This window comes from Sebastes umbrosus, chromosome 15 (genome assembly GCF_015220745.1).
Source record: "Sebastes umbrosus isolate fSebUmb1 chromosome 15, fSebUmb1.pri, whole genome shotgun sequence".
Lineage (NCBI taxonomy): Eukaryota > Metazoa > Chordata > Actinopteri > Perciformes > Sebastidae > Sebastes > Sebastes umbrosus.
The window spans coordinates 18303882-18328693 of NC_051283.1; the positions used below are offsets into that span (position 1 = coordinate 18303882).

The 24812-nt window shown below is 39.2% G+C and overlaps 3 protein-coding genes across 7 annotated transcripts in view; all 3 read right to left on the minus strand.

The window, feature by feature from the left end:
* Positions 1 to 7404, minus strand: part of spire1a (spire-type actin nucleation factor 1a) — a 34604-nt gene extending 27200 nt beyond the window's left edge. For all 4 annotated transcript variants that reach the window (XM_037794899.1, XM_037794900.1, XM_037794896.1 and 1 more), the window contains exons 1-2: positions 6815 to 7404; positions 2996 to 3027 (exon numbers count right to left, since the gene is read on the minus strand). In XM_037794899.1, the coding sequence (XP_037650827.1) occupies positions 2996 to 3027; positions 6815 to 7211 (429 nt within the window). In that variant the 5' untranslated portion in view covers positions 7212 to 7404. The remainder of the gene's footprint in view (positions 1 to 2995; positions 3028 to 6814) is intronic.
* A 2513-nt stretch (positions 7405 to 9917) lies between these two features.
* si:ch211-215i13.3 (brain and acute leukemia cytoplasmic protein) lies at positions 9918 to 13659 on the minus strand. 2 transcript variants are annotated; one of them, XM_037794233.1, is made up of 3 exons: positions 13325 to 13659; positions 13021 to 13174; positions 9918 to 11216 (listed from the first exon to the last, which is right to left on the minus strand). In XM_037794233.1, exons 1-3 carry the CDS (start codon positions 13449 to 13451, stop codon positions 11075 to 11077), a joined length of 423 nt encoding a protein of 140 aa, XP_037650161.1. In that variant the 5' UTR covers positions 13452 to 13659; the 3' UTR covers positions 9918 to 11074. The 2 variants fall into 2 exon arrangements, with proteins under 2 accessions (XP_037650161.1, XP_037650162.1); XM_037794234.1 differs by having other exon boundaries at positions 13041 to 13174; positions 13325 to 13658.
* Positions 13660 to 14720: 1061 nt separating this feature from the next.
* atp6v1c1b (ATPase H+ transporting V1 subunit C1b) lies at positions 14721 to 24504 on the minus strand. Its single transcript, XM_037794232.1, has 13 exons — positions 24327 to 24504; positions 22177 to 22357; positions 22018 to 22085; positions 21833 to 21918; positions 21533 to 21627; positions 20773 to 20864; positions 20397 to 20495; positions 19906 to 19974; positions 18015 to 18107; positions 17522 to 17615; positions 17097 to 17194; positions 16838 to 16961; positions 14721 to 15556 (listed from the first exon to the last, which is right to left on the minus strand). Exons 2-13 carry the CDS (start codon positions 22306 to 22308, stop codon positions 15458 to 15460), a joined length of 1149 nt encoding a protein of 382 aa, XP_037650160.1. The 5' UTR covers positions 22309 to 22357; positions 24327 to 24504; the 3' UTR covers positions 14721 to 15457.
* Between the last annotated feature and the right edge of the window lie 308 nt (positions 24505 to 24812).

The window sequence follows — 24812 nt, forward strand, 5'->3', positions numbered from 1 at the left end:
GTGTTGCTCTGGCTCTATAAGTGACATGGCATCTTCCTGGATCCACCTTCTCACATATATGTTCAAATTATGCAAGGAGGGTGAATAGAGGAGGTGTCACGCGTCGTCAACGCTTCATATTTTTGGGGTACAACACATGCGCAGTAAAATCTGATCTGCACTCGCCAAAATTGACCGTGACCTAGCCTCTTTCAATAGGCCTTGAGCCAATGGCCCCTTCCCCAGTTCCTACTACCTTACTTCTGACGCCCTTGCTCGGACCAGACCCGTCTTTGAACTTGACCTTCATTTTGATCTCAACTACACACCTGTGAAGTTTCGTGACTGTATCTTGCACGGTTGTGCTATCGCGGTTACAAAATCTGTCCACATACTGAAACACAGGCAGACATATAATCACCGGGCAAAGTACTCAAAACAGCGGCTGTGGTAGTAGTACGTTACAGTAGGTGTCTCCAGGACCACAAATTGCGATGATGACGCATACACAGACTCACAAGTTAAAAACAATACCAGCAGCGGTGTTGCGGTTGGTAATTAACGCTGAACACAAAGTTCAGCTGAAGCGGATGGGAGTGTCATTAGTTTGGTCATAAATAACGTAATTAAAATGTTGGTTAATGATGGTGACAGTTGAAATGTTTTTACAAACAGGCCTAATCAAAGTGGACATGCATGTCTTTACAACACGTCATGGCAATCCATCCAGTAGTTGATGAGAAATTTCAGTCTGAAACAAAACGGTGGACTGACCGACAGGTCAACATTGCTATTGGTTATTTTTAGCGTGTGACTAAAATCTGATTTGGAAAAACAAGTCACCGACTCTAAAAGAGAGGTCACACAAGTGACAAGTGATTATACAGTAACAGTATATGCGCTTATTAAGCTATCAATCCATGGCTACAAAACAAACAAACTTGTTTTTTTTTTTTTAAATTAAGGTGTGTCCTCGAGGTTTAGCCACTCGGTCGATTCTGTGGGATTTTCCTGCTGATGCACAAATAACATTGTGAAAGACGTCATGCATTTCCAACATACCAACCAGGCAAACACACCCTGTTTGTTAGTAGTAACATAGCGAAAGCAAAGCTAATGATGCAAGGAACAACCCAGTATTAACATGCAAAATACAGGACAAGTAGATGAAGCAGAGGAGAGGGAAGTGACTGTCAGCTGAGGTAGAGGAATTCTATTTCCAACTAAGCCATGCAAAAACGCACACATACTGTGCATGCCTGTGATCACATGAACTACAAGGCAAACATGACGGCCGATCAGACTGCTCGGAGTTGACAGAGGACTCTCTGTGCAATTAGTCCATGTACACATAACGAAGCTTGGAGAGAGACTTCTCCTCCCAGGATTATAAAGTGTACCTTGCTTGTCCAAACAGATACTGGACACACGTCCTCTTCACGTGGTTTTGTGTGTATAATAGTATAAAAAAGTAATGCATTTAATGAACAAAAAGAGAAGCAGTCGTGCTCTCTTTTAAGTGCTCTTCTGCATCAAACATAATAAGTACAGAACAACGTAGAGAGTGCTATTTTTGCAGAGAGCTCACTCCCACTCAGTCACTCGTGTTTAGTGTATCACAGGTCAGGGCTCAAACGCTGAAACGAACGCTTGAAAGATTGTCATGCTTACATGTTGTTACATTTGGATAGGTAACAATTCATGTTTGTGTTGCTGCTAGGGCTGATTTTTGATTGATATTGCAATTGCGATATGTTTTGCGATATTAGAGGGAATGATAATTATTACAACATTATTCTCATTTTCATTGAAAAACATTAAAATATGAAATATATGATGTGGTTTTTGTGGGGATCTGTATTAAATAAAGATGTTTTCTTAAGTCGGTAGAATATGATGTTTAGGCCAGGATATCTCTGCAGCACAATATTTCATTTATAAATTATTTTGACACACATTTCGCCTTTAACAAATATTGCGCCTCCTGCTATTTGAAAATTGCAGTAGGCCATATTGCGATTTCGATTAAATTTCGATTAAACGTGCAGCTCTAGTTGCTGCTGGGCAGTGCCATATCTTCATTGTGACTAAACTGTTTAGGACTGTGTATTGGCAAGAATCTGGCGATACGATACGTATCATGATGAAGGGGTTACAATTCAATGTATTTTTTAAATCTAATTTTAGGAAAACTGTCTTTGTATAAAGAACACACCACCATATGTATAAAATATAAAAAAGTTTTTTTACTTTTGTATGCATTCAGAACAGTGGGATCTGCATTTCAGACAGAGGGTGAAAGGAGGTGCTGCTACACAGCTGATATGAGAAAAGTAAAGCATTTTTTTGAAACATTAAAGCATGTCAACAAGTTCTAGTTGAAACCCAAAATACAAGTATGAACCTGAAAATAAGCATGATAGGTCCTCTTTGATTAAAAATTGATACAGTGTTCTTGAGATCAATACAGTATCCTAAAACATAATATCGATATTCCGTACGCCCCTAAAACTCATCTGACACAACAAGGCGATTTCTATCAGTTCCTAAAGAAAAAAATACCCTACGCACAAGTAAATACCACCTTTTCACCAGCAATGATAATCAGTTAATATTCATTTAAATGTCTTTTTGCATTGGCTCGATATGGAGGAAATGTTTTTCTCAAGGCCAAAGTCAACAATATTGCAATGCAGTGTTACCACCAGCCTATTTGTGGTGCGATTGCTCACAAGTAGATTCAGTGGTTGGCACACTGTGAAAACAGTTTCTGAAATTGTTTTGTCATGACTAAATAACACATGACAGCTGTGGAGTGAAAAGAAATCTCATAAGTGAATTAACAGTCAAGTTAATCTATTTATCTATCTATCTATCTATCGTGAGATAGTTTGTGCCGATTGGTAATAAAACTGCTGGACTATAACTAATAGCAAACGGCTCTACCACCAAAATGAAAACTATTTTTCTAAAACTGAACTTGGCATGACTAAGGAGACTGTGACGTGAAACTCACCTCTAATGACGTCGTGGCCGGTTGGTATTTATCTGTAATGACAGGACATTAAGAGTTATTCACACGGATTAACACTGTAGATGGTTATTAAACTGTGCAAACACACCCCTCTGAATTCTTTGTGTACAAGTTCTGTACAACTATGCAGGACACACCGAGAAAACAACACGACTCACGCGGTGTTACGGAACATAAAATATTAAACTGGAGAATGGAGAGCAGACTTAATGTGGCGGGGAGCTGAAAAGCATGATTGCTCCATGCTCGACAGCGCTGACTGTAAAACTAGTGAGTGAATAAATGATTATGTTTTCTCTGCAGTCACTGCACACTGCCTGAGGCAAATTGAGGTGTCAAAACCTGCCACTGCGGGCTGGTTATAGTGATATGACTGCTCCTTCATACTCAGGAGAAAGACATTGACCTCTATTCATTTCCATGAAAACCCCTCTCACAATGGAAAGTGAAAATAAAGAACTTCAACTTTAATTGCGCATCTTGATAGCCTTTTCTTAACAATACAACAACTCACAGGAACCTAAATGGACGGGAAAAACCTGAAATTTCTCTTTCCCTTCTTGGACAAAAGATAAAACGAAAGCTTTGACAATCTTATCTGGCTTTGCCAACATACCTGTAGCTCTACATGATCAAGAGCTCAAAAGTACACGGAGCAAGTCTCTTTCCCACACTAAATTGACAGCTAATCACTAGCAAATAGTGATTGCGCAGGATATCTGCCGGTAAGAGTAACGTCAGGGCTGAAAGAACAAATAGGAGAGATAGATCTGCAGACTTTGACTCCAGTCCAGGCTGTAAAATTAGGTCATTGCATATAAATGAGACACTTTGGCCAGATGTGTCATCTCTCTGAGTGCTAATAGAAGAGCCATTTCAGTTCAAATTCCCATACATTGAGGAAAGGGATTGAGTAATTTCAAATTTAAATAGGACTACTCTGACCGCTGTGGCTGCTTAAGGAGACAAACACTTGTTTTCAAAGTGTATAGCTCAGTTCTGCGCAGGTCACTATAAGCTAACAGACGGGAGGAAAAACATAAACAGTCATCCGCCAATGCTCGGTTGAGAAACACTGGGTCCTCTGTTTGTCCCAGCCAAGGAGACATGGCTTGGCCGGTGGCCTCGTCTCTCCTAGAGCGAGTAAGTCACCGTGGGCATATTTGGAGCAGTGTGCAGTGTCACCCAGACTATCCTATTCAGAGAAATATCAACCTCTGTGCTGCTGAAAAAAAAGGGGTTGACAGAGTGGGATACAGATGGGAAGATTTCTCTCCCGTTGAAGTTTTAATTCTCTAATCTAATCTAATAAATAAATGCAGAAGAGATGTAAAATCCTTTATTTAAACCTCTTCAATGACACAATCACCCAAATCAACTGCATGAATAACATTCCAGTTAAAATACTGCATGCACCAAATCAACAACACAAAAAACTTGCCTATACACTGTACGTATGAATCATTGAAACGCTTGGGGTAAACAAGTGTCTCATCTTGATGCAGGCTTCATTCAGGGCCTTTCTAAAGGCAACATGGAGTGGGAGTGAATATATTCTTCCCTGTGTGAATCGATCTGATCGCAGCAGGAGCAGCGTATGTTTCAGATCAATTGAACCGAAAATAAACACTTGACTTGGACTGTGTGCTACTTATTAGTTTGATTCTGTTTGCTATGGATCACTTCCTGCAGTGTGCGGCTCGAGACGACATCTTGATACAAGCAGCGAGATAGGAAGAGTGACTTGAAGGCCTCGGTGTTGGTGGTTCTGGGTGCTGGCCAAATAATTCCACTGACTCATGTACAGGCCATACGTAGATTGCATAAGCGTTGATTTTCTCCTGAAAACTGGCCGGCGAGCTACTGAAAGCTTAATAATAGGTCTCACGTCTCTCATCACCAGGCCTAATAAGAATCGGGACTGGGCCGAGCTGTCCCAAAATACCTCCGCCACTAGCAGCAAAGGACTCTCCCAATAATCTCCATCTGCACTCAGACTTCTAAAGTCTGTGTGCATCTAATCATCACGTTTATTCTATTTTTAGCAGTGTCAAGACGCTCAGCAGCAATCTGTTTTTACTGAGCGTGTAATTTCCACAGACATGCAAACATTACTGGTTGGTTGAATGTGCTGAGATGAGAGCGAGCTGGACTGAGGGGTTAGATCAAGAGAGAGATTGTATGTGTGGGGGTATAAACAGGGGAGGGGGGAAATAAGAAGAAAGGTGGCCTAATAAGTTCCCAGGAGAGATAGGATATAACCTTGGTGCCTGAGGCTACGCCGAGTTGACAGGCACATCTCCTCCTCCCACAGCCGACGTTATGTCTCACATATTATTGGAATGCAGAGACGCATCTTTCTATGCACGTGAACTAGTGTAGTGGAAGAAGGCTTGCTGGAAGTCCCTTTAACTTATTTATTTATTTGACGGGGACAATACATGTAGGCATTGTTACACTTAATTAAAGTGCAACCAATGCAATGTATATAGGACTTCTAGCTGTAGCTAATTTGCAGACGTTGTCCCTGGTTAGGCTTTTAAGAAAAAAATACATAATACCACATCATACATAAAAATCACATAATACAACATCATACATTACAATCAATTTACATATGCCTGTTCCCAATCAGAAATCAGTGATCAGGTTCGGTTTAGTTTCAGCCAGTGTTTCTCCTTTCATTAAAGGTTTTCAGGTCAGTTTGTATTTTTATTTCCATTGGTAAGTAGGGCTTTCAGTTTTGCGTCCCCAAGTGTAAATATATGCTTGACCATATTACAAAGACAGCAGGGACCTTCGAAAAAGCTGGTCTGAATGAAATTCTGGCATTTGTGTATTAAAGGATTAATTTTTATAGGCAAATAGTGAAGGTTTTAATGTCCTGATGAAGGTCCTTGTTGACCGAAACGTTGACTAATAAAGCAGAGAAAAGTGTGTGAGGGAGCAAGTCATTTTTTTTTTTTTTTAAAGTACATATTGGAGGGTATCTACTCCCAGCACCACAAACAAATTTGAGAATGTGCATCATGTTTTCCTCTCCTTGAAATAGTGAAGGTGGAAAACAAAACAGCAGGTGAGTGGACCACAATAGAGTGGATCTCTGCAGCCCATATGCATGCAAGCATCCACCTTACTATTTTTTACCAAACTCTATTGTGTTTTCTCCCTAAAAAAGGTGCATGCACCTGCTCTGATCATCATGAATGTCACAACACAAATAACGGGGCTGTTTTAGCAGCAATATATGAATCATCTGGATTTTTGCCAGTGTTTCACTGTAGCCATGATGCTGGCTATATTGCTTTGGCCTGGGCCCAAGGTGCTCTGCAGATTTGAATCCATCACATGGTTCATTGTTTACTGTAGCTAACTGACCACTGCAGGAGCATTTATAATGTACAACCCTGAGCCCAGCCCTCCTCCTTTACAGCAACACACCCCACCTTTGAATGAATGAAGCAATAATAACATGAGCCATGTTTATAATGCAAACATTAGATTATGTTGAAAGAACAAACCCTGTTTTGTTAATAATTGATTTTGCAGTTTTTTTGATCCATCCCCCTGCAGCTATGCGATGATGTATTTTGTAATAATAACCGCATCGAGAGTCTGTGTAAACAGATTCACCCACATGGCTGGAAGCAGACACACAACAATATGGCCTCTTTGTAGGGATGCTCCAGTCTTTTGGCCTGTGAGTGATGATGTGAAGGGAAAAGCCTGTTGAGATAGCAGATTAAACTGCGCAGTTACTCACACACATATGTGAGTAAAAGGGGGGTTAAATCTTTGTACCTGTGGTGTCTTCAAAGTGCAGTTTCACGGTCCCGTCTCTTCCGATCATCACATCCCCAGGTCCCTCCACCTTCCTCGGGTAGTCGACGGCTGAAGCACCGCCACCACCACCGCCACCACCACCTGCAGTAGACTTGGTGGAGCTTCTTTTCCTCCGGTGCTTCTGCGCTAAAGTCCGACAACACTGGTAGCACACGGCCCACGCCTGCTCCTCGTTGATGGGCTGGCTGTACAGCTTCAGGATGTCCTCCAGAGAGACCTCCTCCGCGGCGGCTGCTCCGGTTCCGTCGCTGCCGCTGCTACAGTCCATGTTCACGGTCAAATCAGCTGAGAAATCCCGGAGAACGGTGGGTGAAGTCAACATCCCGTCGTCGTCAGTCCCCGGTCGTTTTGCCATCCCTCAGTTCATTGTGACCACATCACGTAAAAGACAAAAAACGTTAATATATCAGAGCCAGTAGAGCAACACCGAGTCAGACGTTGAGCTGTCGGTGAGCGGTTGATATCTCTCCGGTGTGACCGTTGAGGAGCTCCAACGGTTCTCTCGCTGTGTGAGACTCAGCAGGCTGGCAGCAGCAGCAGAGCGTTCCGCGCGGTCTTAAAGCCCGACGGCTACCTACGCATGGCTTGTCCATCAACTAACCGGAAATCGTCATTTTTTTGTAGTTCCACAGAGCTTCAGCCATCAGGGGTGTAGTTCAAAACACATATTAAAAAAAAAACACAAAAATATTTGAAGTGTCCCTGAGGTTAAAGCTGAAGTAGGCGAGATTGGAGTAAATATGATTAAAAAAAGTTATTTTTATAAAACGATCGCTTGAACTAAACTTGAACTAAAGGGTCTGATAGATTGCAATATTGGAAATTCGCCAAAGGGCCATTTTTGGGTCGTAGGGTGAGATATTTATTTGTTGACTTATTTATTTTGTTTTGTTTTCTTATTTTTCTTAAAATGTTTTGTTGCATCAGTGTCGACTGCGATAAATTGTAACGGACTGAGCGCCTCCTTATCCCTATACATATACATACATAGATGCTTTGATTTTTCAAATACATATGTGATTGTGTACAATCATCTCTTTGAGTATATTAGGTGCTATGTATACTGTGTGTTAGGGATCTAAATCTGGTGTTTAGTTATTGTGACCAATGTGTGCTGATTTATTGTTGGTTTTGTCGGTGTTTGTGTTTAAAAGCATAATAAAAATATTGTGGAAAAAAATAAAAAATAAAACGGTCGCTATATCGTGACAGTAGTACATGAAACAGGTTACCTAACCTGACAAAACTCATGTGCCTCTGTGTCCTCCGGTGTCATCCGGTGCTCCTAACGGCATCTGCAAGATTTCACAGACCGGAGGAAAACAAGCAGTAAGAGCTGATCTGAGGTCCGCTGTCCCTCTGCCGCCTATGAGAGCCGACTGTCAATCACTCGCGAACTCCGATCAAACGGTCAAACTAGGCCGCGCTGATCAAATATGAATCAATATTATGTTACGTTAATGCTTATTTCTCGCCTCAAATGTTTTCAGAATCATCTTGTAGCGCACGGTTTAGCTGTAAAATGAAAAAGTTTGTGACTCCGCCGCCATTGTGAAATCTGGAAGGAGGAACACCAAGTTCTGGTCACATGACCGGAGCACAGCCAATAGGAATGCGCTCTCTCTCTGAAATGACCTGTGATTGGTCAAAGTCTCCCGTCACGGGTAAGATTTTCTAAAGCCTGAAAACAGAGCCGTGAGGAGGTGCAGAAGTCTAGTTATCTCTCAGAACACTTGAATTACAATATGCTGAAAGTTTATTATGGAATTTTTGCCCAATGATGCCAAAAATATACTGCCTACTGCCACTTTAAAAGGTGCATTATAATTGTGATTTTTAATGGTTTGAAATGTGGAAATTAACAGAATACATGGAATTTAATGGCAAATACAGATAAAGGCCATCCTTAAAATGAATAAACCATCACCAGTTAGATTGAGAGCACAATAAATAAAACATGTTTTATGAAAAGTCAAACCAGCTTTATTGATATTCCTGGAGTGTAAAACTGATTTAGGAAAATAAATAATAATGGAGGTATCTGTTGTTGTTTTTTTAATCAGCTCTGTACCCTGTCATAAAATCTTTGAGGTACTTTACTTGAGTAATTAAAACGTCTACTCTACTACTTTCTATTGACAGCTGTAGTTACTTGAAATCTGTATATATATTTTTGTTTTGTTTTTTTGCATAAATATTTACACAATTCCCTCGGATAGTATAATGTATTGTAATGTTTATATTGTATAGGTGTTTTGATGCCATCTCTCTGATTTCCTTCAATTCCAATAAATACATTTTTCTTACCTCTTGACTCATCTCTTGTGCTGCTGTGATTTTCCTCCTGCAGATCAATGAAGTCTCATCATATCTTATTTAACTAAACTTTGTACCACTAAACACATTTAGGCCTACTCAAGTTGTGGTTATTCCTCTGGAAAGCGGAATAACAGCACAAGTGAACAGCTTCCTTTACTTCTCATCTAGCTACAAACATTTTCTTTACCAGAGCTCCATCTCCTGCTGACTGAGATGTAGCTCACATTATTATCTGATTATTATAGATTTTTATACCAGTTTATTGAACTTAACTATTTATATTATCATGTTCATGATCATTATCAGTCAGGGCTTTCAGACTACGGTGATGTGAGGTGATGTAATTTATTTAATGGAAAAAAATAAAGGTCTATTTGTCAATCTAATATGCCTACATATGTCATTTGGGGATTTTGGACAAACCTACAATATATAAATGAATACAAACTGCTTTTGTTTTCTTGCTATTAAATAATTATCATATTCACGCTATTCATACAAAAAATTGTTTTTGTAGTAAGCCCAGTAGTGATAGCAAACAAATAAAATGACTCATGTGATTATGGACTAGGTCAAGAACAATGAAATAACTAAATATCTAAAAGTATTTAACTTATTCATTATCATTACGCTATGTAAAGACACATCCATGAATAAATAGAAAAATAACATGAATCAAGATATTGATCTATTGATGTCTTTTCCTGTAGCTAACGAGAAATGACACATCTCACTTTTTTTCTGAGATTCACAACTTAAGAAGCTGACAACAATTTTAATTCAAAGAAGAAAAATGTGTGTTTAAATGTTGTTTTCCATCACAAAAGTTGGCCTGTACACATGTCAACATTATCATCTCAGTGAATCATCAAAAACTCTTGCTGTCTAACAAAATATCACAAGCAGAACATGTTGGGTCAGACTGGCCAACAGCGCCATCTGTTGGCCACAACTCTCACTTTCCTGATGAGCCTTCCTGAATGTACAGTACTTCTTAGTGCAGTTTTTCTGTTTTCACGTGTACCAAATAAGCAAAACGTTTTATCTCAGACAGCTTGCTTTTGATAATGTTTGGGCAGAGACATTTTGCCACCAATGCTGAATCAACTTGAAATTGATTTAAACATGCAGATCAGTGTCAGCCACACAAATGACTCGTCATCACAATACATAATAATGGTAAATAATAATCATCAAATGATATAAAAGATGTAAGAGAACACATAATACTGAAGAAAACAAGCTCTCAAAGTGAAAATAGGAGCAGTTCAGATCAAGATGAATTGTAGGCACATGCGGGTGTGTTTGTTTCTTTATCTTGCAAAGGCTGGAAAAGACAGTCTTCAGCCTTCAAGCGTCAAAACCTCCAAATCTCAGTTTCTAAACAGCACTTCAGGGTCTTTTAAATGAAAATCATTTACAGCATCTATACTGAGGTTAAACAGCATCATCATTGGTTTTCATTCACAACAAAAAGGAATATACTTGCACAAAGAACTGAAGCAAATTGTTAAGGAAGGCCCCACACAGAAAACATCGGATGTGCAGACTGTGATTATCATGTGCATACGAGACGGTCTGTTCTTGTTTTCTTTAAAAATTGTCTTAACACAGTGACTCATTCCCTGACCAGCACCATAAGCATGGGAGAAAAGCATGGTGAACACAGTTTGTGATCCGTTCTCTGCTTCGCTTCACGCATGCATTTGCAATGGCACGACAAAAGATGCAGCATCCCCAGATCTTTGGATGGAGACATTATGCAGGTGCTTATGTTGTAAATCACTGAGATCGACAGCCGAGTTCTCGCTAAGTCACTATCAAACATCATTCACACGCTTCTGTAAATCAGCATCCCATCTTCTGGTGAGTTTTTCACAGCTCCGTCCATCTTCCTCTTCACAGAGGCTTTTCTTCATCTTTCATCACACACGTCCCCAGGCTCTGCGTCTCCACTATTGTTGATATTGACGGGCTGCCCATCCTTAGACAACGCGCTGGCTTCTTTTGATGCCCTCCTTTTGGTGTCACGAGTGGTTTGCTGTGAAAAGATGTAAGAGTTTTGAATGTCACGTCATTTAAATGTCACCACGCTGGACAGAGAGCGAGTGGGCCACGATGGCCAGCTGAGACCTGAGTCACTGCCCATAAGTGGAAGGTTAAATAAATAAACACACAATGTGGTCTGTTTCTGTATGGCTGTAAATGTAATTTGTTAGGTCAGAGGAATTGATTTTTCAGATCTTTTTGAAATGTTAAATGAGTTTTGTACAGAACAAAAAACAACTCAGTCCTCAATAATGAATTTAAAACATGCAGTATAAAAGTGCCCATACAGTTTAGATTGTATGTATTGTAATGTATGTTTACATTTGTCTTCTCTTTCCATCTGCTATTCAGTATTAAAGCCCATACATTTGCATTTAAAGGAGGTAACAGCGTCTGCACACACAGTTTCTTTGTGCATTAGCTCTCACAATAAAACATTAGGCAAACAGATGGTTCGTTTTAACGCCACTAATTTCTTTAACGCATTAACGCAACTTGCAATTTTTAGGTTGTATTGGGCGACATTGGTACCAACCATGTAATACTAGCTTGTTGCAAAGGAGGTTAAACAACGCTCCAAAGTACGCTAAATTTTGGCAAGGAAAAACTGGCACGGCCATTTTCAAAGGGGTCCCTTGACCTCTGACCTCAAGAAATGTGAATAAAAATGGGTTCTCTGGGTGCCCACGAGTCTCCCCTTTACAGACATGCCCACTTTATGATAATCACATGCAGTTTTGGGCAATCCATATCGTCAAGTCAGCACTTGCACAGTAATTCTTATGCTAAATGCAATACCCTGTGAGGGTTTCTGGACAGTATTTGTCATTGTTTTGTGTTGATAATTGATTTCCAATAATAAATATATATGTACATTTGCATAAAGCAAGCATATTTGCCCACTCCCATGTTGATAAGAGTATTAAATATTTGACAAATCTGCCTTTAAAGGGGACATATCATGCTCATTTTCAGGTTCATACTTGTATTTTGTGTTTCTACAAGAACATGTTTACATGCTGTAATGTTCAAAAAACACATTATTTTCTTCATACTGTCTGCCTGCATATACCTGTATTCAGCCTCCAGTCTGAAACGCTCCGTTTTAGTACATTTCAACGGAATTGCAACGGAATTGCGTTGCTAGGCAACAGTTTGGGTCCATGTTTACTTCATGTCAGCTGATGTCATTCACATAGACTGCAACAGGAAATAAACTGGGACACATTTAGAATGTTTACGTTTAAAACCGTGTAATGGTCTAAATATTGTATAGTTGTGACATCACAAATGGACAAAAATCGTAACGCCTTGTTTCAAACGTAAAATATCTGTATTCGGGCTGTGTGTGTTTCTCCGTATATTGAGCGTTTTGATAGTTTAACAGTATTTATATAGCACTTAAACCTGCTTTATAATATAAAAGACATGAAAATCTGACTTTTTTATAATATGGGACCTTTAAGGTACATTTTGAACCGATAAAAATATCTGATTAACTTGCGAACTATGGACAATCATTCGATTAATCGTGATTAAATATTTTGAATCGATTGACAGCGCTTATAATAAAATAAAACAAATGTTCATTGCACTTAGTACTGAACACTGGAGTCAGATTCCTGCAGAACAACCTGTCAAAGGGGGTTTAAAACACTGCATATGAGCAGTTAATGTCAGAGGACAGGTACAGTATGCTGGGTCTCACATCCTGTAACGTCACCACATGTGTGCAAAGACAGAAGCTGGTTGTTGCATGGTGTTCATATTTAGCATGGGGGGGCGTGCTATAGTACCTGCTACCAGTGACACCTACATCACTCAAGGAGCGCCTGGGTCTCCTCTGGTGGTTGTTGGATCCAGTGGATGTGAGGGCCTGCTTCCCACACTGGGTGCCTGTGTTCACCATCCTCTTCTCCCTCAGACTCAGACTAGCCTCCAGAGCTTTACCTGTGGACAACATCAGTTTCAGGTGATCATGTGATTCTGTGAATAGAGTATTATGTCCTCATCATCTGTAATGTGGCCTATGCATGCATTGAGGGATGCTGCAGTTAAAGACAGATGTAATAACACTGAGGTGGATGGAGGCTCTCTTACTGTTTCCTACTGGTAGAGAGGTTTCTACGTCCGTGTTGGTGAGCCACGTCGATTCCGTCTCTCTGGTCCAGCTCTCATGGTACCTGGGCTCGATGATCGCGTCCGCCCGACTCCCTCCGCAACCCATCGGGGTAAAATCATCCACGGCAGGTGCAGCTGACACGGGCTAAACACGGCGGCTCGGTTTGTGTCCCAACAGCCGCAGCATCCTCTCCCCTTACTGGATCTCTACTGCAGCTCCATCACTGGCTCAGGCTCCATCGTGAGCTGGAGGAGGATGCTGGTTGATGGTGCTGCTCTCTCTCTCTCTCTCTCTAACCACAGACAGACAGCAGCTGACCAGCGTCATCCAGCTGCGTCATCCAGCTGCAGCCACTCTGACCGCTGATTGGCTGAGAGGGATATCAACATCAACATCAGCATCATCATCATCATCGTGCAAATATTATGCACTCTTACCAATCAAAACCACTCCAACACTTTACTTTTAATCCACTTATTTAGCATATATAAACTGAACAAATATTTAATAAATATGTTATAATGTAGCCTACAGCTGTACGCAGCTATAAGATCATTTTAGTGTTTATTAATATTGGACACAGTATTTGTCAATACTTATAATCAGAATTAAAAAACAAGTCAACAGTGAAAATTTAAGACAAACCACGAGAACAAAATTAGAAAAGACTTATAAACTCCTAATATACTTATATATACACATACGTATACACACACTTGTTTGTCTGCGAAAATTAAATCACAATAAAGTGTTTTTCCGAAGAGATTCAAAAGAAGATACTGATTTTTAAAGTTTGAGTTTCAGCATGTAATAAAGGGGTTTTACAATGCAGTTGTAAATATTAAGTTAATAAATAGATTTTTGGTAAAGATGCTCCAGAGGTGGAGCAATCTTCCTTATTAATTAAATAAATAATTGAAATTTTAAAAAAAGCAAACCTGGAAGAGGATGAACACCAGCCAAAGGGATTTTTCATGATTTGGCAGTCCCAAAGTTGTTCTTCTTAATGACTTGATCCATCCATAAACATTTTCTTAACCATTAACACAGCCATTAGTTACAACTTATAACTCCTTTATAAAGGGAGCTTTATTAGAAACTTTAATTTGAAAATTAAATTGATCTCCCTTGTAAAGCCTTACTAATGACTTCTTTCTTTGTAATTCAATTCCCACATTCTTACATTATCTTCACCAAATATTATACGTGTTTGGATCAAATCTGTAGAACAACAGAGAACAAATGTTTGAGCGCGACTCAAAATGTAAAATCTTGAGCAAATATCTGAATCTGTTCTGGTAAACCGTTCCAACAAGTTTGCATTGCTTATAAACTTTCTTCTGCAGTTTGAAAGGACAGTGAGCCAAAGTCAAGTATATTTCACATAGAGTATTTATTTTTCACATTTATTTTAAATATGTGGTGTAATCTTTCAGTTATACTGACAACACAGTATTTGCACATAGACCTATTATTATATTTCTCAAACTGCTTAATATACAGAAATCATAGGAGCATACAATCAGCAAACGTATTGCTTCTTTATACTGTAAAATGATCCGTCTCAGTGTTTCACAAGATATAGCTTTATTGGGGGGGACGATGGTCAACATCTACTTGTAAACAGACATTCCTTACATGGAGCTAAAAACACATCACTTTCAAAAAACTGAACAAACAAAAACATCTCCACTGATTTTAGAGGCTTTAAATAAATACTATATTTAACATACATACATTTTTCTCCCCACCCTCCCCACACGTGTACAGTTTTTGTTGCTTTTTATAAAGTAGGGTGGACAGGGGGGGAAAAAACAGCAACAAAAATACAGCATTGTTTATGTCTTTTGATGGGGAATGTCAACCATGTTGGTGCATGTAATGTAAACTGGGGAGCTTTTCACTTTTACAGAGTAGTACAAAGAGGAAGCGACAAAAAAAACGGCCCATATTCAACAACTTATTCAGTATGGAGCCAGGAATGTATCTTGGGCATGAGAGAGGAAAAGAGGAATGAAAACTGGGTGCAAATAAATTACAGCTTGGGGATGTGAACATGAGTCACATGAGGATACTACTGCACAGACAGTGAGATGATGATGGCGATGTGTCTAGACTTTGAAGTCCAGCAGGTTGCAGTCGATCTTGTAATAAACATAGGGGTAGTACTCCTGCTGGCTCAAGTTCAGTCCTGGGATGTCCATAGCGGCCTGCAGGCACAACAGGTAGACAAAATAATAATTACACATACCCATAACTCTTGTTTGCATCCATATTTCAATACATTTTCTTTTGTTACAGTAAGTTCCCACGGGAGTTTAATGATACAATTGTTCTGTTTTTCAACTAAATACTGTACGTGGTTCGTCTTAAACATTCATGGCAATTGAGGCAATATGTGTCACACCAAACAGGAGGGAGGATTTCTAATGCACCAGAAGCAATGTATTTACATGGCAACAAGATGGCCCCATTTGTTCAACATGTTGAACAGTGGTGATGAAACCCTCTAGGTTCAGTAATGTCTGGTACAAAAAGCATTTTGCATGCCTGAAACATGAGATAAAACGTTGCATTGGTGGAGGAAACCAATCAAAATCTATATTCTTTCATTGTTCCAGTCCAGTTTAGAAAAGGTACGTTCCCCTCCTTCTCACTCACACTGGATTAGAGACATTATGTCCTGTATGAATCTAGAGAAAATCTGTTATATTACCCGGGGAATAGAGAGTCAATTTTAAAAAGTGTGGCACCCCTTCTTGACATTTTTTGAGAAACCCACAACAGTAATCTCTGAGTAGGTATTTTTTATTTTTTATTATTTTATTTATTAATTTATTTTTTTGTATCTGTATTTATTTTTACTTTATTTTACGTTCCTATCCTATTTATTTATTTTAAATTTCCTTTATTTCTCGACATAATAAGGTGTATTGTAAATATTTTCTCTGTAATATTGTCCATAATTTTTACTTTATTTATTCATAATTGATAATATATCTTCTGTGTTTGTTTACTGTTTTATTCATTATTGACAATCAATAAAAAGACCTCTGAAGAAAGAGAGAAAAGGTATGTCTAACAGGTCAATGGCAACAAACATGAAGGTTGATTTAGTCCCTCCATCATGAAATGACAACCAGATGTAAATCGTAAATGGAGTTGCATTTATATAGTGCTTTTCTAGTCTTCTGACCACTCAAAGCGCTTTTTGAGCAATTTGGGGTTAAGTGTCTTGCTCAAGGACACTTCGACATGTGACCGGAGGAGCCGGAGATCGAACCCTAGACCTTTCGACTGGTGGACGACCTGCTGTACCTCTGAGCCACAGCTGCCCCAAGTAAATAGCTCAAACACCCTGAACAAAGGATGATCTAAGTCTATCGAAGGTCCCTGTTATCATAAATGTCAAAGAGCTGGACCTGCCTTCCTCCAATAATTTCACCTGTTGCCACTTTGCCTGTCAAAAAGCGTGCGAAGGAGAGACTCACATCAATGATGGCAGCACTGCTGTCCAGGTGTTTGTATAGGTCGTAGAGCACCTCTCTCAGCTTCTTCATGTTCTTCTTGGTGGGCTGGAGCAGCATGGCCTGGAAGTTCACTGGAAGCCCATATCTACAAAACACAACAAGTCCATCAGGCCATCAGGCCATCTTTCACGGGCGGATGGATTACCAACGTATGGAAAGAGTAGCAGACTGATGAACTTCACTGAGGGTGTTTCATGGAAGCTGCTGGGTCTTTGCTTACCTCAATACCGACTCCACAAACACACGCAGGGCTTTTATGTGAATCCACGCGATGAAGGCTTCGCTGAAATTCACTTTCAGCCATCGTACCAAAGGCCCCTGGGTGGACAGAAACAGTATTTTAATGTTTTCTAATAAAGATAAAATACCTGTCGACTGGCTGAAATGGAGCATTCCCATTTTGGATGTTTTTTTAATTACATTTTCCTTTTGAATTACCAGTAAGCATGATGACAGATTTACATACAGTAAGTTATAATAATAATAAATTCAACTTATATAGCGCTTTTCAAGGACTCAAAGACGCTTAAAGTTAAGTTATCACTGGCTTCAGGCTTTCAGTCATTATTTAAGACAGCTCCATTAACTTCTTCCTTCCCTACTTATAGTCAGTAGTACTGTTTGTGCAGAAAACAGCAGCCGTACAAACTGTTTCTTCTTGTCAGTGGATAAACGTGTCATCTCCTCTTTGTCTGCCTTCAGCTCCTCCTCATTGTACTGGAAATCACGCACAGTAAACCTAGGTCAGGGCACACAGCAGAGAGCTGGCAATCAGCTGTCAGCCAACACACACACACACACACACAGGCTCAAGTGCACTCCTGAAAATGGGCTGCATACAAACAGACACATGATACATAAACACACACATTGAGATCTCTCAGTGGTGCTAATTGGAGAGATTGTCGAGTGCCGACAAAATTGTGATTATTATAGAATCTTTTTTTAGAGCATAACAAGGCAGTTCCTGCGTTTACGAATAGGTAGCCTACTTCAATAATGAGGTATCATTACTGCTATTTATCTGTGGTTGATTTCCCCAAAAAATCATTCATGCAAAACACAAAAGAGAAACATAATCTGCAAAAAAAATTGGCTAAAACTGAAACACAGTTCAAGAGAAATGAAATGAGTTTACTTGTTTTCCCTGGCCTTGTGCTTGAAGTCATCTAAAGCCTTCCTGAAGAGAGTGACGCTGAACAGACCGCTGTCGTTGTCCTCAAACAGCAGCCTGGAGGAGAGGAGATGACACGTTAACATGAGAGCTGGATACACAAATGTTTGACACATTTCAGCAGTTTCACAAAAGGACATCCTTGAGACAAAAAGAAGCACAGCTTTACCTTAAGTCTATACACTTTATATATCAGCCCCACTGTTCATTTTGATTTAAAATATCATTAACGGTTATGTTATGCTGCATGGGTTAGTGTCCACATTTTCCTTCCAGGTGACTTCCTTAATGTACTTTGATGCCAACATATTGAATGACCTGGAGGTTCTGGTTGCTGAGCTTGTAATATATGCAAGTACATTTACTCAAGTACAGCACTTAAATCCAATTTTGAGGTACTTGTACTTGAAGATTTCCATTTTAAAATACTTCTATCGCATTTTATATCTATCTATATCTATCTCAGACAATAAGATAATTAATTTACGCTTACATATTTGGACAAACCACTCTTTGTCTATCTAAAGACAATGCCTCATCTCTTTTGTGGAGCAATTTATGCTCCTGTAGAGAAGGAGCATATCAAACTGGATGAGACACAGCTAATGTGATAGCTTACTCCAGTTTGGACTCTCCAGTTGCTTCTGTTCCCTTCATCAACACTGTCAAGATGGTTGGGAATTGGTCAACAGCCCAGCTTGCAACTGGTTGGCAAAGATAAACTCAAGCAAACAAATCTGCTGTTTGCGCAGATTCCACTGAAAATGAACTGATTTGATACATATGGTGTCACCAGTTACCTCTTCTTAGTATCAGTCACAAGGATATGATTCCCTCACTGGCTTCCCACTCACAAACACTTTGGTTGTTGCAATAAACACAAACCAACATCAAGTCTGCATTACCAAAGCACTCGATATGTCCCAGGTTTGAATGCAGCGGCTGACAACGTAAGTAGAATTACATATTTGATCAGCGCTGCTTGGTTTGACCGTTTGGTCGGAGTTCGCGAGTGATTGACAGCCGGCTCTCATAGACGGCAGATGGACAGCAGACCTCAGATCAACTCTGACTGCTTGTTTTCCTCCGGTCTGTGAAATCTTGCAGATGCCGTTAGGAGCACCGGAGGACACAGAGGCAGCTGATTTTTTTCAGGTTACCTGTTTCACGTCTCTATTCTGTTTCCTGTTTCACTCTCGCCTACTTCAGCTTTAAAGAAAACTTGCCCTGCCTTAGCTGCTCTAACATAAAATGTTTCCTGCTTCCAGCTCCCATCGGCAGATCGTGCTCCACGTCTGTTCTGGAAATACAGGTTGCTAGGTTACCACACCACACTGAGCCGTGTCCGTCCAAAAGCCCGAACATAACGCCTCAAATCATCTGGCCTCGTTGGCAAAAGGTCAATTGCTTTCTGCAGGTCAACCACATAATGTTTCCTATTTTAATATGAGTCAGTAGCTTTTCACAGGTCAACCATGAAATGTTTCCGATTCGAATCAGAGTCGAGCACGAAACCTGCTGAAGCAACTGGGTGACAGACTGAGAAAGCAAAGCAAATTGTCTGGTCGGAGACATTTTTTAAGAAAATAATATTATAATATTGTATAATTGTGACTCAAACGGACACAAACTACTTTCAATACATTAAAAATAACTACTGGCAATCATATTAAAGGCACAAAGAGTAGGATTTGTCGGTTGTGAGTTGTAAACAACACATTCAAAACGAGGGTGAAAGCAAACCACAGATTCACTCTCGCGTTGTCTGCTTGGCGTTTCCCCTCGCTAAACGGTCTTCTTCCTGTGGTTCATCATTCATACATTTGTCAAAACTGAATCATCTAGTTCTGCTTACTTTGTGGAGCGTGGCACAACCATTTCTGCCAGGGTTTCATACGTCTTCTGCCATTCAACATAGCTTGTCCTTGTGAGGGTGGAAAGGGAAAGGTAACAGCAATGTATTTTACATCTAAACATTTTAGGCGTGATACCAATACTGATGTTCTCAGACAAAAAAAAAAGAAGCTGAATTTAATTTTATTTTGAAGTATAATGCAATTTAATTTGACCATTTCCATGGCTAAAATCTATTGAGTTATGAGGATGAAGAAGCCTCTGGGACACCACATCATGGGACTGAACTCAAATTCTTTTCACCGGGTGTCTTCTTAAATGAGTGTCAACTTCCCCACGTAACTCACATTACACCTTTAAAATGTAAAATAAAAATATGTTTCTAGACTGGTTTTATGCAGCTGTGGTCATAAGGGAACCACCATTATATCTACCATGGATCCTACAATGACATTCTTCGCATCTTGTATATACTGATGTAAGTGTACTTACTTTGGGACAACCACCAGCATAGTAATCAGGTACTCTGAGTCCAAGACAAAGTCCTCTTTCTTCACTATGTCAGCCAAACTCCTGGTCAACAAGCTCCCCCTAAAGAACCACACATACAGTTCAGATTGTAAGACAACTTCAATCTTTCTCACAAAGACATACAGATGCAGATGCTCCAAAATACATGATGTGTAGTGCAGAAGTACTGTACACAATTTACCCACACAATTTTATAAGGTCATTATTACACAAGATAAAATACAAGCTAATCATGTGTGATCAAGCTAAAAAAGTGCCACAGGATTTGGGTTTAGACATGCTTCTGTAATCAAATTATAGATAATATATAGTATATTATCATCATTATATAACTCACGCATTCTTCCTCTCCAGGTTTTGCAGGTTTCCCTTCAGGTTGTTGTAGGCTGATGCTCTGGCCTTCAGGTCATTGTCTATCTGAGTCGCTTGCTAAATAAAAAGGAGTTGATGATGATTACTATGGGTTACATTAATGAGGAACATTTCCTGCACCAAACCTATAATACATAACTAGGACTGCAACTAACGATTATATTCATTGTCGATTAATCTGGCGATTATTTTCCTGATTAATCGATTAGTTATTTGGTCTATAAAATGTCAGAAAATCAGTGTTTCCCAAAGCCCAAGATGACAGATCCACAAATGTCTTGTTTTGTCCACAACTCAAAGATATTCAGTTTACTGTCATAGAGGAGGAAAGAAACCAGAAAATATTCATATTTAACAAGCTGAAATCAGAGAATTTACTTTTTTTCTTAAATAATTACTCAAACCGATAAATCTATAGTCAATTAATCAAATTAATTCACATTAATCAAAATAGCTGCCGATTAATTTAATAGTTGACAGCTAATTGATTAATCGTTGCAGCTCTATACATAATAATCCCTATTGGATCACAGGAGTGGGCAAAATCAAACCATGTCAACATGTGATTGTTTATGTTGCTGTTTGTGTAATCGGCTATGTTTGTTCTTTCTTGTAAAAGTGATCAAATAATAATAAAAATAATAGTGATAAAATAAAAGCTGCATATACAAATGCACAACAGTTAGCATAATAATCAAATATTGTATAAATGAGCAGATTTGTACCTTGGAGATGATCTCAGAGATGTTTTTCAGCGACTGTTTGATTGGATACTTCGCCATGTCCCATTGGAATCTGGTGATATATGTGACCAGGTCAACTAGAGAGTAAAAACAGATTAAAGTCATCAGCATTAATCACCTTCATTTCCACAGGTTTTGTGTAATTGTATATGTGAACACACAGTAACCTATTGTGTCTTTCTCTGAAGTCTAATAAACGACATCACGCTAGCTTTTGCTTTCTACCACCTCCTTCAACTTATGTCTGGACATCAGTGAGATGAATCAGTCAACAGCGATTACCTCCATTAGCGAGCAGGTTCTCCTGGACTTTGTCTCGGCTGTCCTCCAGGACGTCGGCCATATACTGAGCGACCTTCTTCACCACACTGAAACACAACGTGAGGTGAGGAGATGGGTTAGAGACAAACACAAGGGGTCACAAATAAACACAAGAGAAGCAATAGATGACAACAAACTGAGTTTACGTTTCCACAAACGTGTCCAGTTTAGCCAGCTCATCTGACAGACCCACTAAGACATCTAGTGTTCCGACCTGTTGGGAGACAAAACACAAAAAAGTATTAACAAAAAAACACCACTAGACTAGTTGTGGGTGGGAAATACACATGACTGCCGTGTTTGACCTTGAGATCAGGGATATTGAACTTGTTGTTAACGGAGAGGTTGTTGGCATGTGCGGTGGCCACCATCAGCTTGTCCCACGTCTGCTGGCACGTCTTCTCCCCCGGAGCGGAGATCAACCAGAATTCTGTCATGGCTGCTGGTAAGATGTTCGTCCACCGGGCCTTTGATGAAAGGAAGTCACTGAGGGTGAAGTAAGAGAGTATTAATAAAGCTCTGTTGTTCCAGGGCTGCTGTTCTGTCGTTGACGCTGACCTCCTCAAAGAAGGAGGGAAAGTAAAAAGAGAATAGGTGATGATGATATATACCGTGAGACAATAAAAATCAGCCATCCGAATTATTACAAAAGGCAGAGATTTGTCTTTGGTTCACATGTGCAAAAACTGCTATTAAAAGAGTACTTTAAAACAACATATCACACCCAGACAGATCACATTAAAACACATTCAAATAACAACACAATACGCCAATAGAAGCTACATTAAAAAGGAGCACCAGGTACCAGGACTGCATCTAGGTTAAATAAATAGATATAAAGTGTTGTGTGCTGAGGTAGCAGGCTGGCTTCAGAACTTTAGAAAGTGGCTGTCCATACAGATTAAAATACTTTATATACCGTACCATACCATGGTAGATATTCATTGATCATCTCTGGGTGTATTGAGCCATCGTGCTCAATGTTTAAAATCCGTGATTTTGAGGGTTTTTTTAATCAATATCATGAAGTACTTTGCTGTCAAGGCATTTAATTTGCTAGATTTTGCTGGACACAAATATTACAATATCACAACAGAATAATATATCCATAATAACATTACGTGTGAAAAATGAAACAATAAAATGACGTATGGCGTTTCACACTCCTATATGTTATCATAAACACTACCTAGACAACTGAAAAGGATCATGGGATACGGATATAGCTCCTCGGCAAAAACAAGGAAGAGAACTCTGGAGGCTACAAAATTTTAACAAGGTCCGAACTTTGCATTTGGAGATAAACTGCAGCTCCCTTGAATTAAAGCCACATGTAGGCTCCACATCTTCAGTCATAGTCCTATGTAGGCCCACGTTCACCCAAGAACTGCGTGCTTCAGTAACATTTTGAAGTGTTTATACTTAGTGATGAAAATATTGTAATTTTTACACCAATGTTACATTCTTATATTTCTGCACCTAAAAATCTACTGTATTTCTACTGTTTATTTTTGCTTATGCATGTATGTATATGTGTGTATATACTGTATATTCTCTCTCTTTATGAATTGTTTTATTTTTTGTTATATTTATTTTGTATCTTTATGCTTAGGTAAAGCACTTTGAATTGTCTTTGCATCTGAAATGTGCGATATAAATAAACTAACCTGACCATATCCTCCATTACACTTATCTGACATTTGTTTGTAGTTACTTTGGATGTTGAGATTTTAAAGCAAAACACATCAACATATTAAAATGATGCCTTGGTACACATTAAACTACCCAACTGTAAATAAGGTAGTCATGCTCAAACTGCTACAACATTAAAATACTGCATCACTAATAATAATAATAATAATCCAATAATATAATATACATGATACTCTAATTCTGCATAATGAGTATTTGTTTACATGTTTACTGTAATGCATGACTTTTATTTGTAACTGAGTATCACTACCTTTGTTAAAGTAAAGGTCATGAGTACTTTTCCACCACTGTATACAAGACACATGAATCTGAGTCATATTATAAAGCTCTTGTGTTCCTCTTTCTGACTTCTATTTTGCTTCTGATTCATGAACTTCCTCCTATGATTGTGATATGGAAACTGCACACACACACACACTGGTTGATTGCTTGCATCAGTAGAGACACACAGGTCTCCATGTCTGCTGATTGACTGTCATATGATCAGTGTCTGTGCTGCAGACAGAGGATGTGCATGCTAAATACTGATCCTCCTCTCAATTAAACACCATGCACAACATGTGACTAAGAGCTGTTGTTGATTTGTTATTCATTCTCACTTAAAAAGCACTGATTTCATTATCAAAACATACCCTGGTTCATACGTGGTTACACAAACATCCAGTGTTAGCTAGCTGCTGAGCTTTGCATCGCAGTCTCTCAGCTGTCACGACGTCAATAATCGGTGTGTTTCCGTACTTACCGGTGTGTTTACGGCGTCAGTATTTGGTCCACACGGTGTAATTCAGTTAAACAGTCGCAGCTTCCCATGCATGGCGCAGATAATTACAGCTTTTCGACTCAAAGGTGCTTCAACACAGCATCTACACTCACAGTCAGCTGATCAGAGCAGTTGTTGTTCTGCGTCTGCGCAGAAGCTGCTGCGCACTGTACTGCTATCACGTGACCTGACGAGTCTGCGTGACGTTCAAGTGTCTGAATATAAAGTCAGAAAATTGAGTCAAGACTCAAGATTCAAGGCCTTTATTGTCATTGTGTAGTAAAACGAAATTAGATTGTGACTATTCCATAGGTGCTAATGAAAAGATAATACAATAAAAAGAGATTGTGCAATATAAATATAAAAAATATAAAAGATAATACAATATAAAATATAAAAATACAATATGTATATTGATGAGATGACAGTTTTGCCAGATTACAGTTTTGCCAGATTATTGCACAAAGT

Bases quoted from the DNA above. Each gene is read 5' to 3' on its own strand.
- si:ch211-215i13.3 (XM_037794233.1), bottom strand. From the start codon at position 13,451: ATGGGTTGCGGAGGGAGTCGGGCGGACGCGATCATCGAGCCCAGGTAC. The intron at 13,175-13,324 runs GTAAGAGAGCCT...TGTTGTCCACAG, and splicing joins CTCTCTACCAGTAGGAAACA to GTAAAGCTCTGGAGGCTAGT. The intron at 11,217-13,020 runs GTACTATAGCAC...ATCTTTTCACAG, and splicing joins GTAGGTGTCACTGGTAGCAG to CAAACCACTCGTGACACCAA.
- atp6v1c1b (XM_037794232.1), bottom strand. From the start codon at position 22,308: ATGACAGAATTCTGGTTGATCTCCGCTCCGGGGGAGAAGACGTGCCAG. The intron at 21,628-21,832 runs GTAATCGCTGTT...TTTACTCTCTAG, and splicing joins GAACCTGCTCGCTAATGGAG to TTGACCTGGTCACATATATC. The intron at 20,865-21,532 runs GTACAAATCTGC...CTTTTTATTTAG, and splicing joins TCTCTGAGATCATCTCCAAG to CAAGCGACTCAGATAGACAA.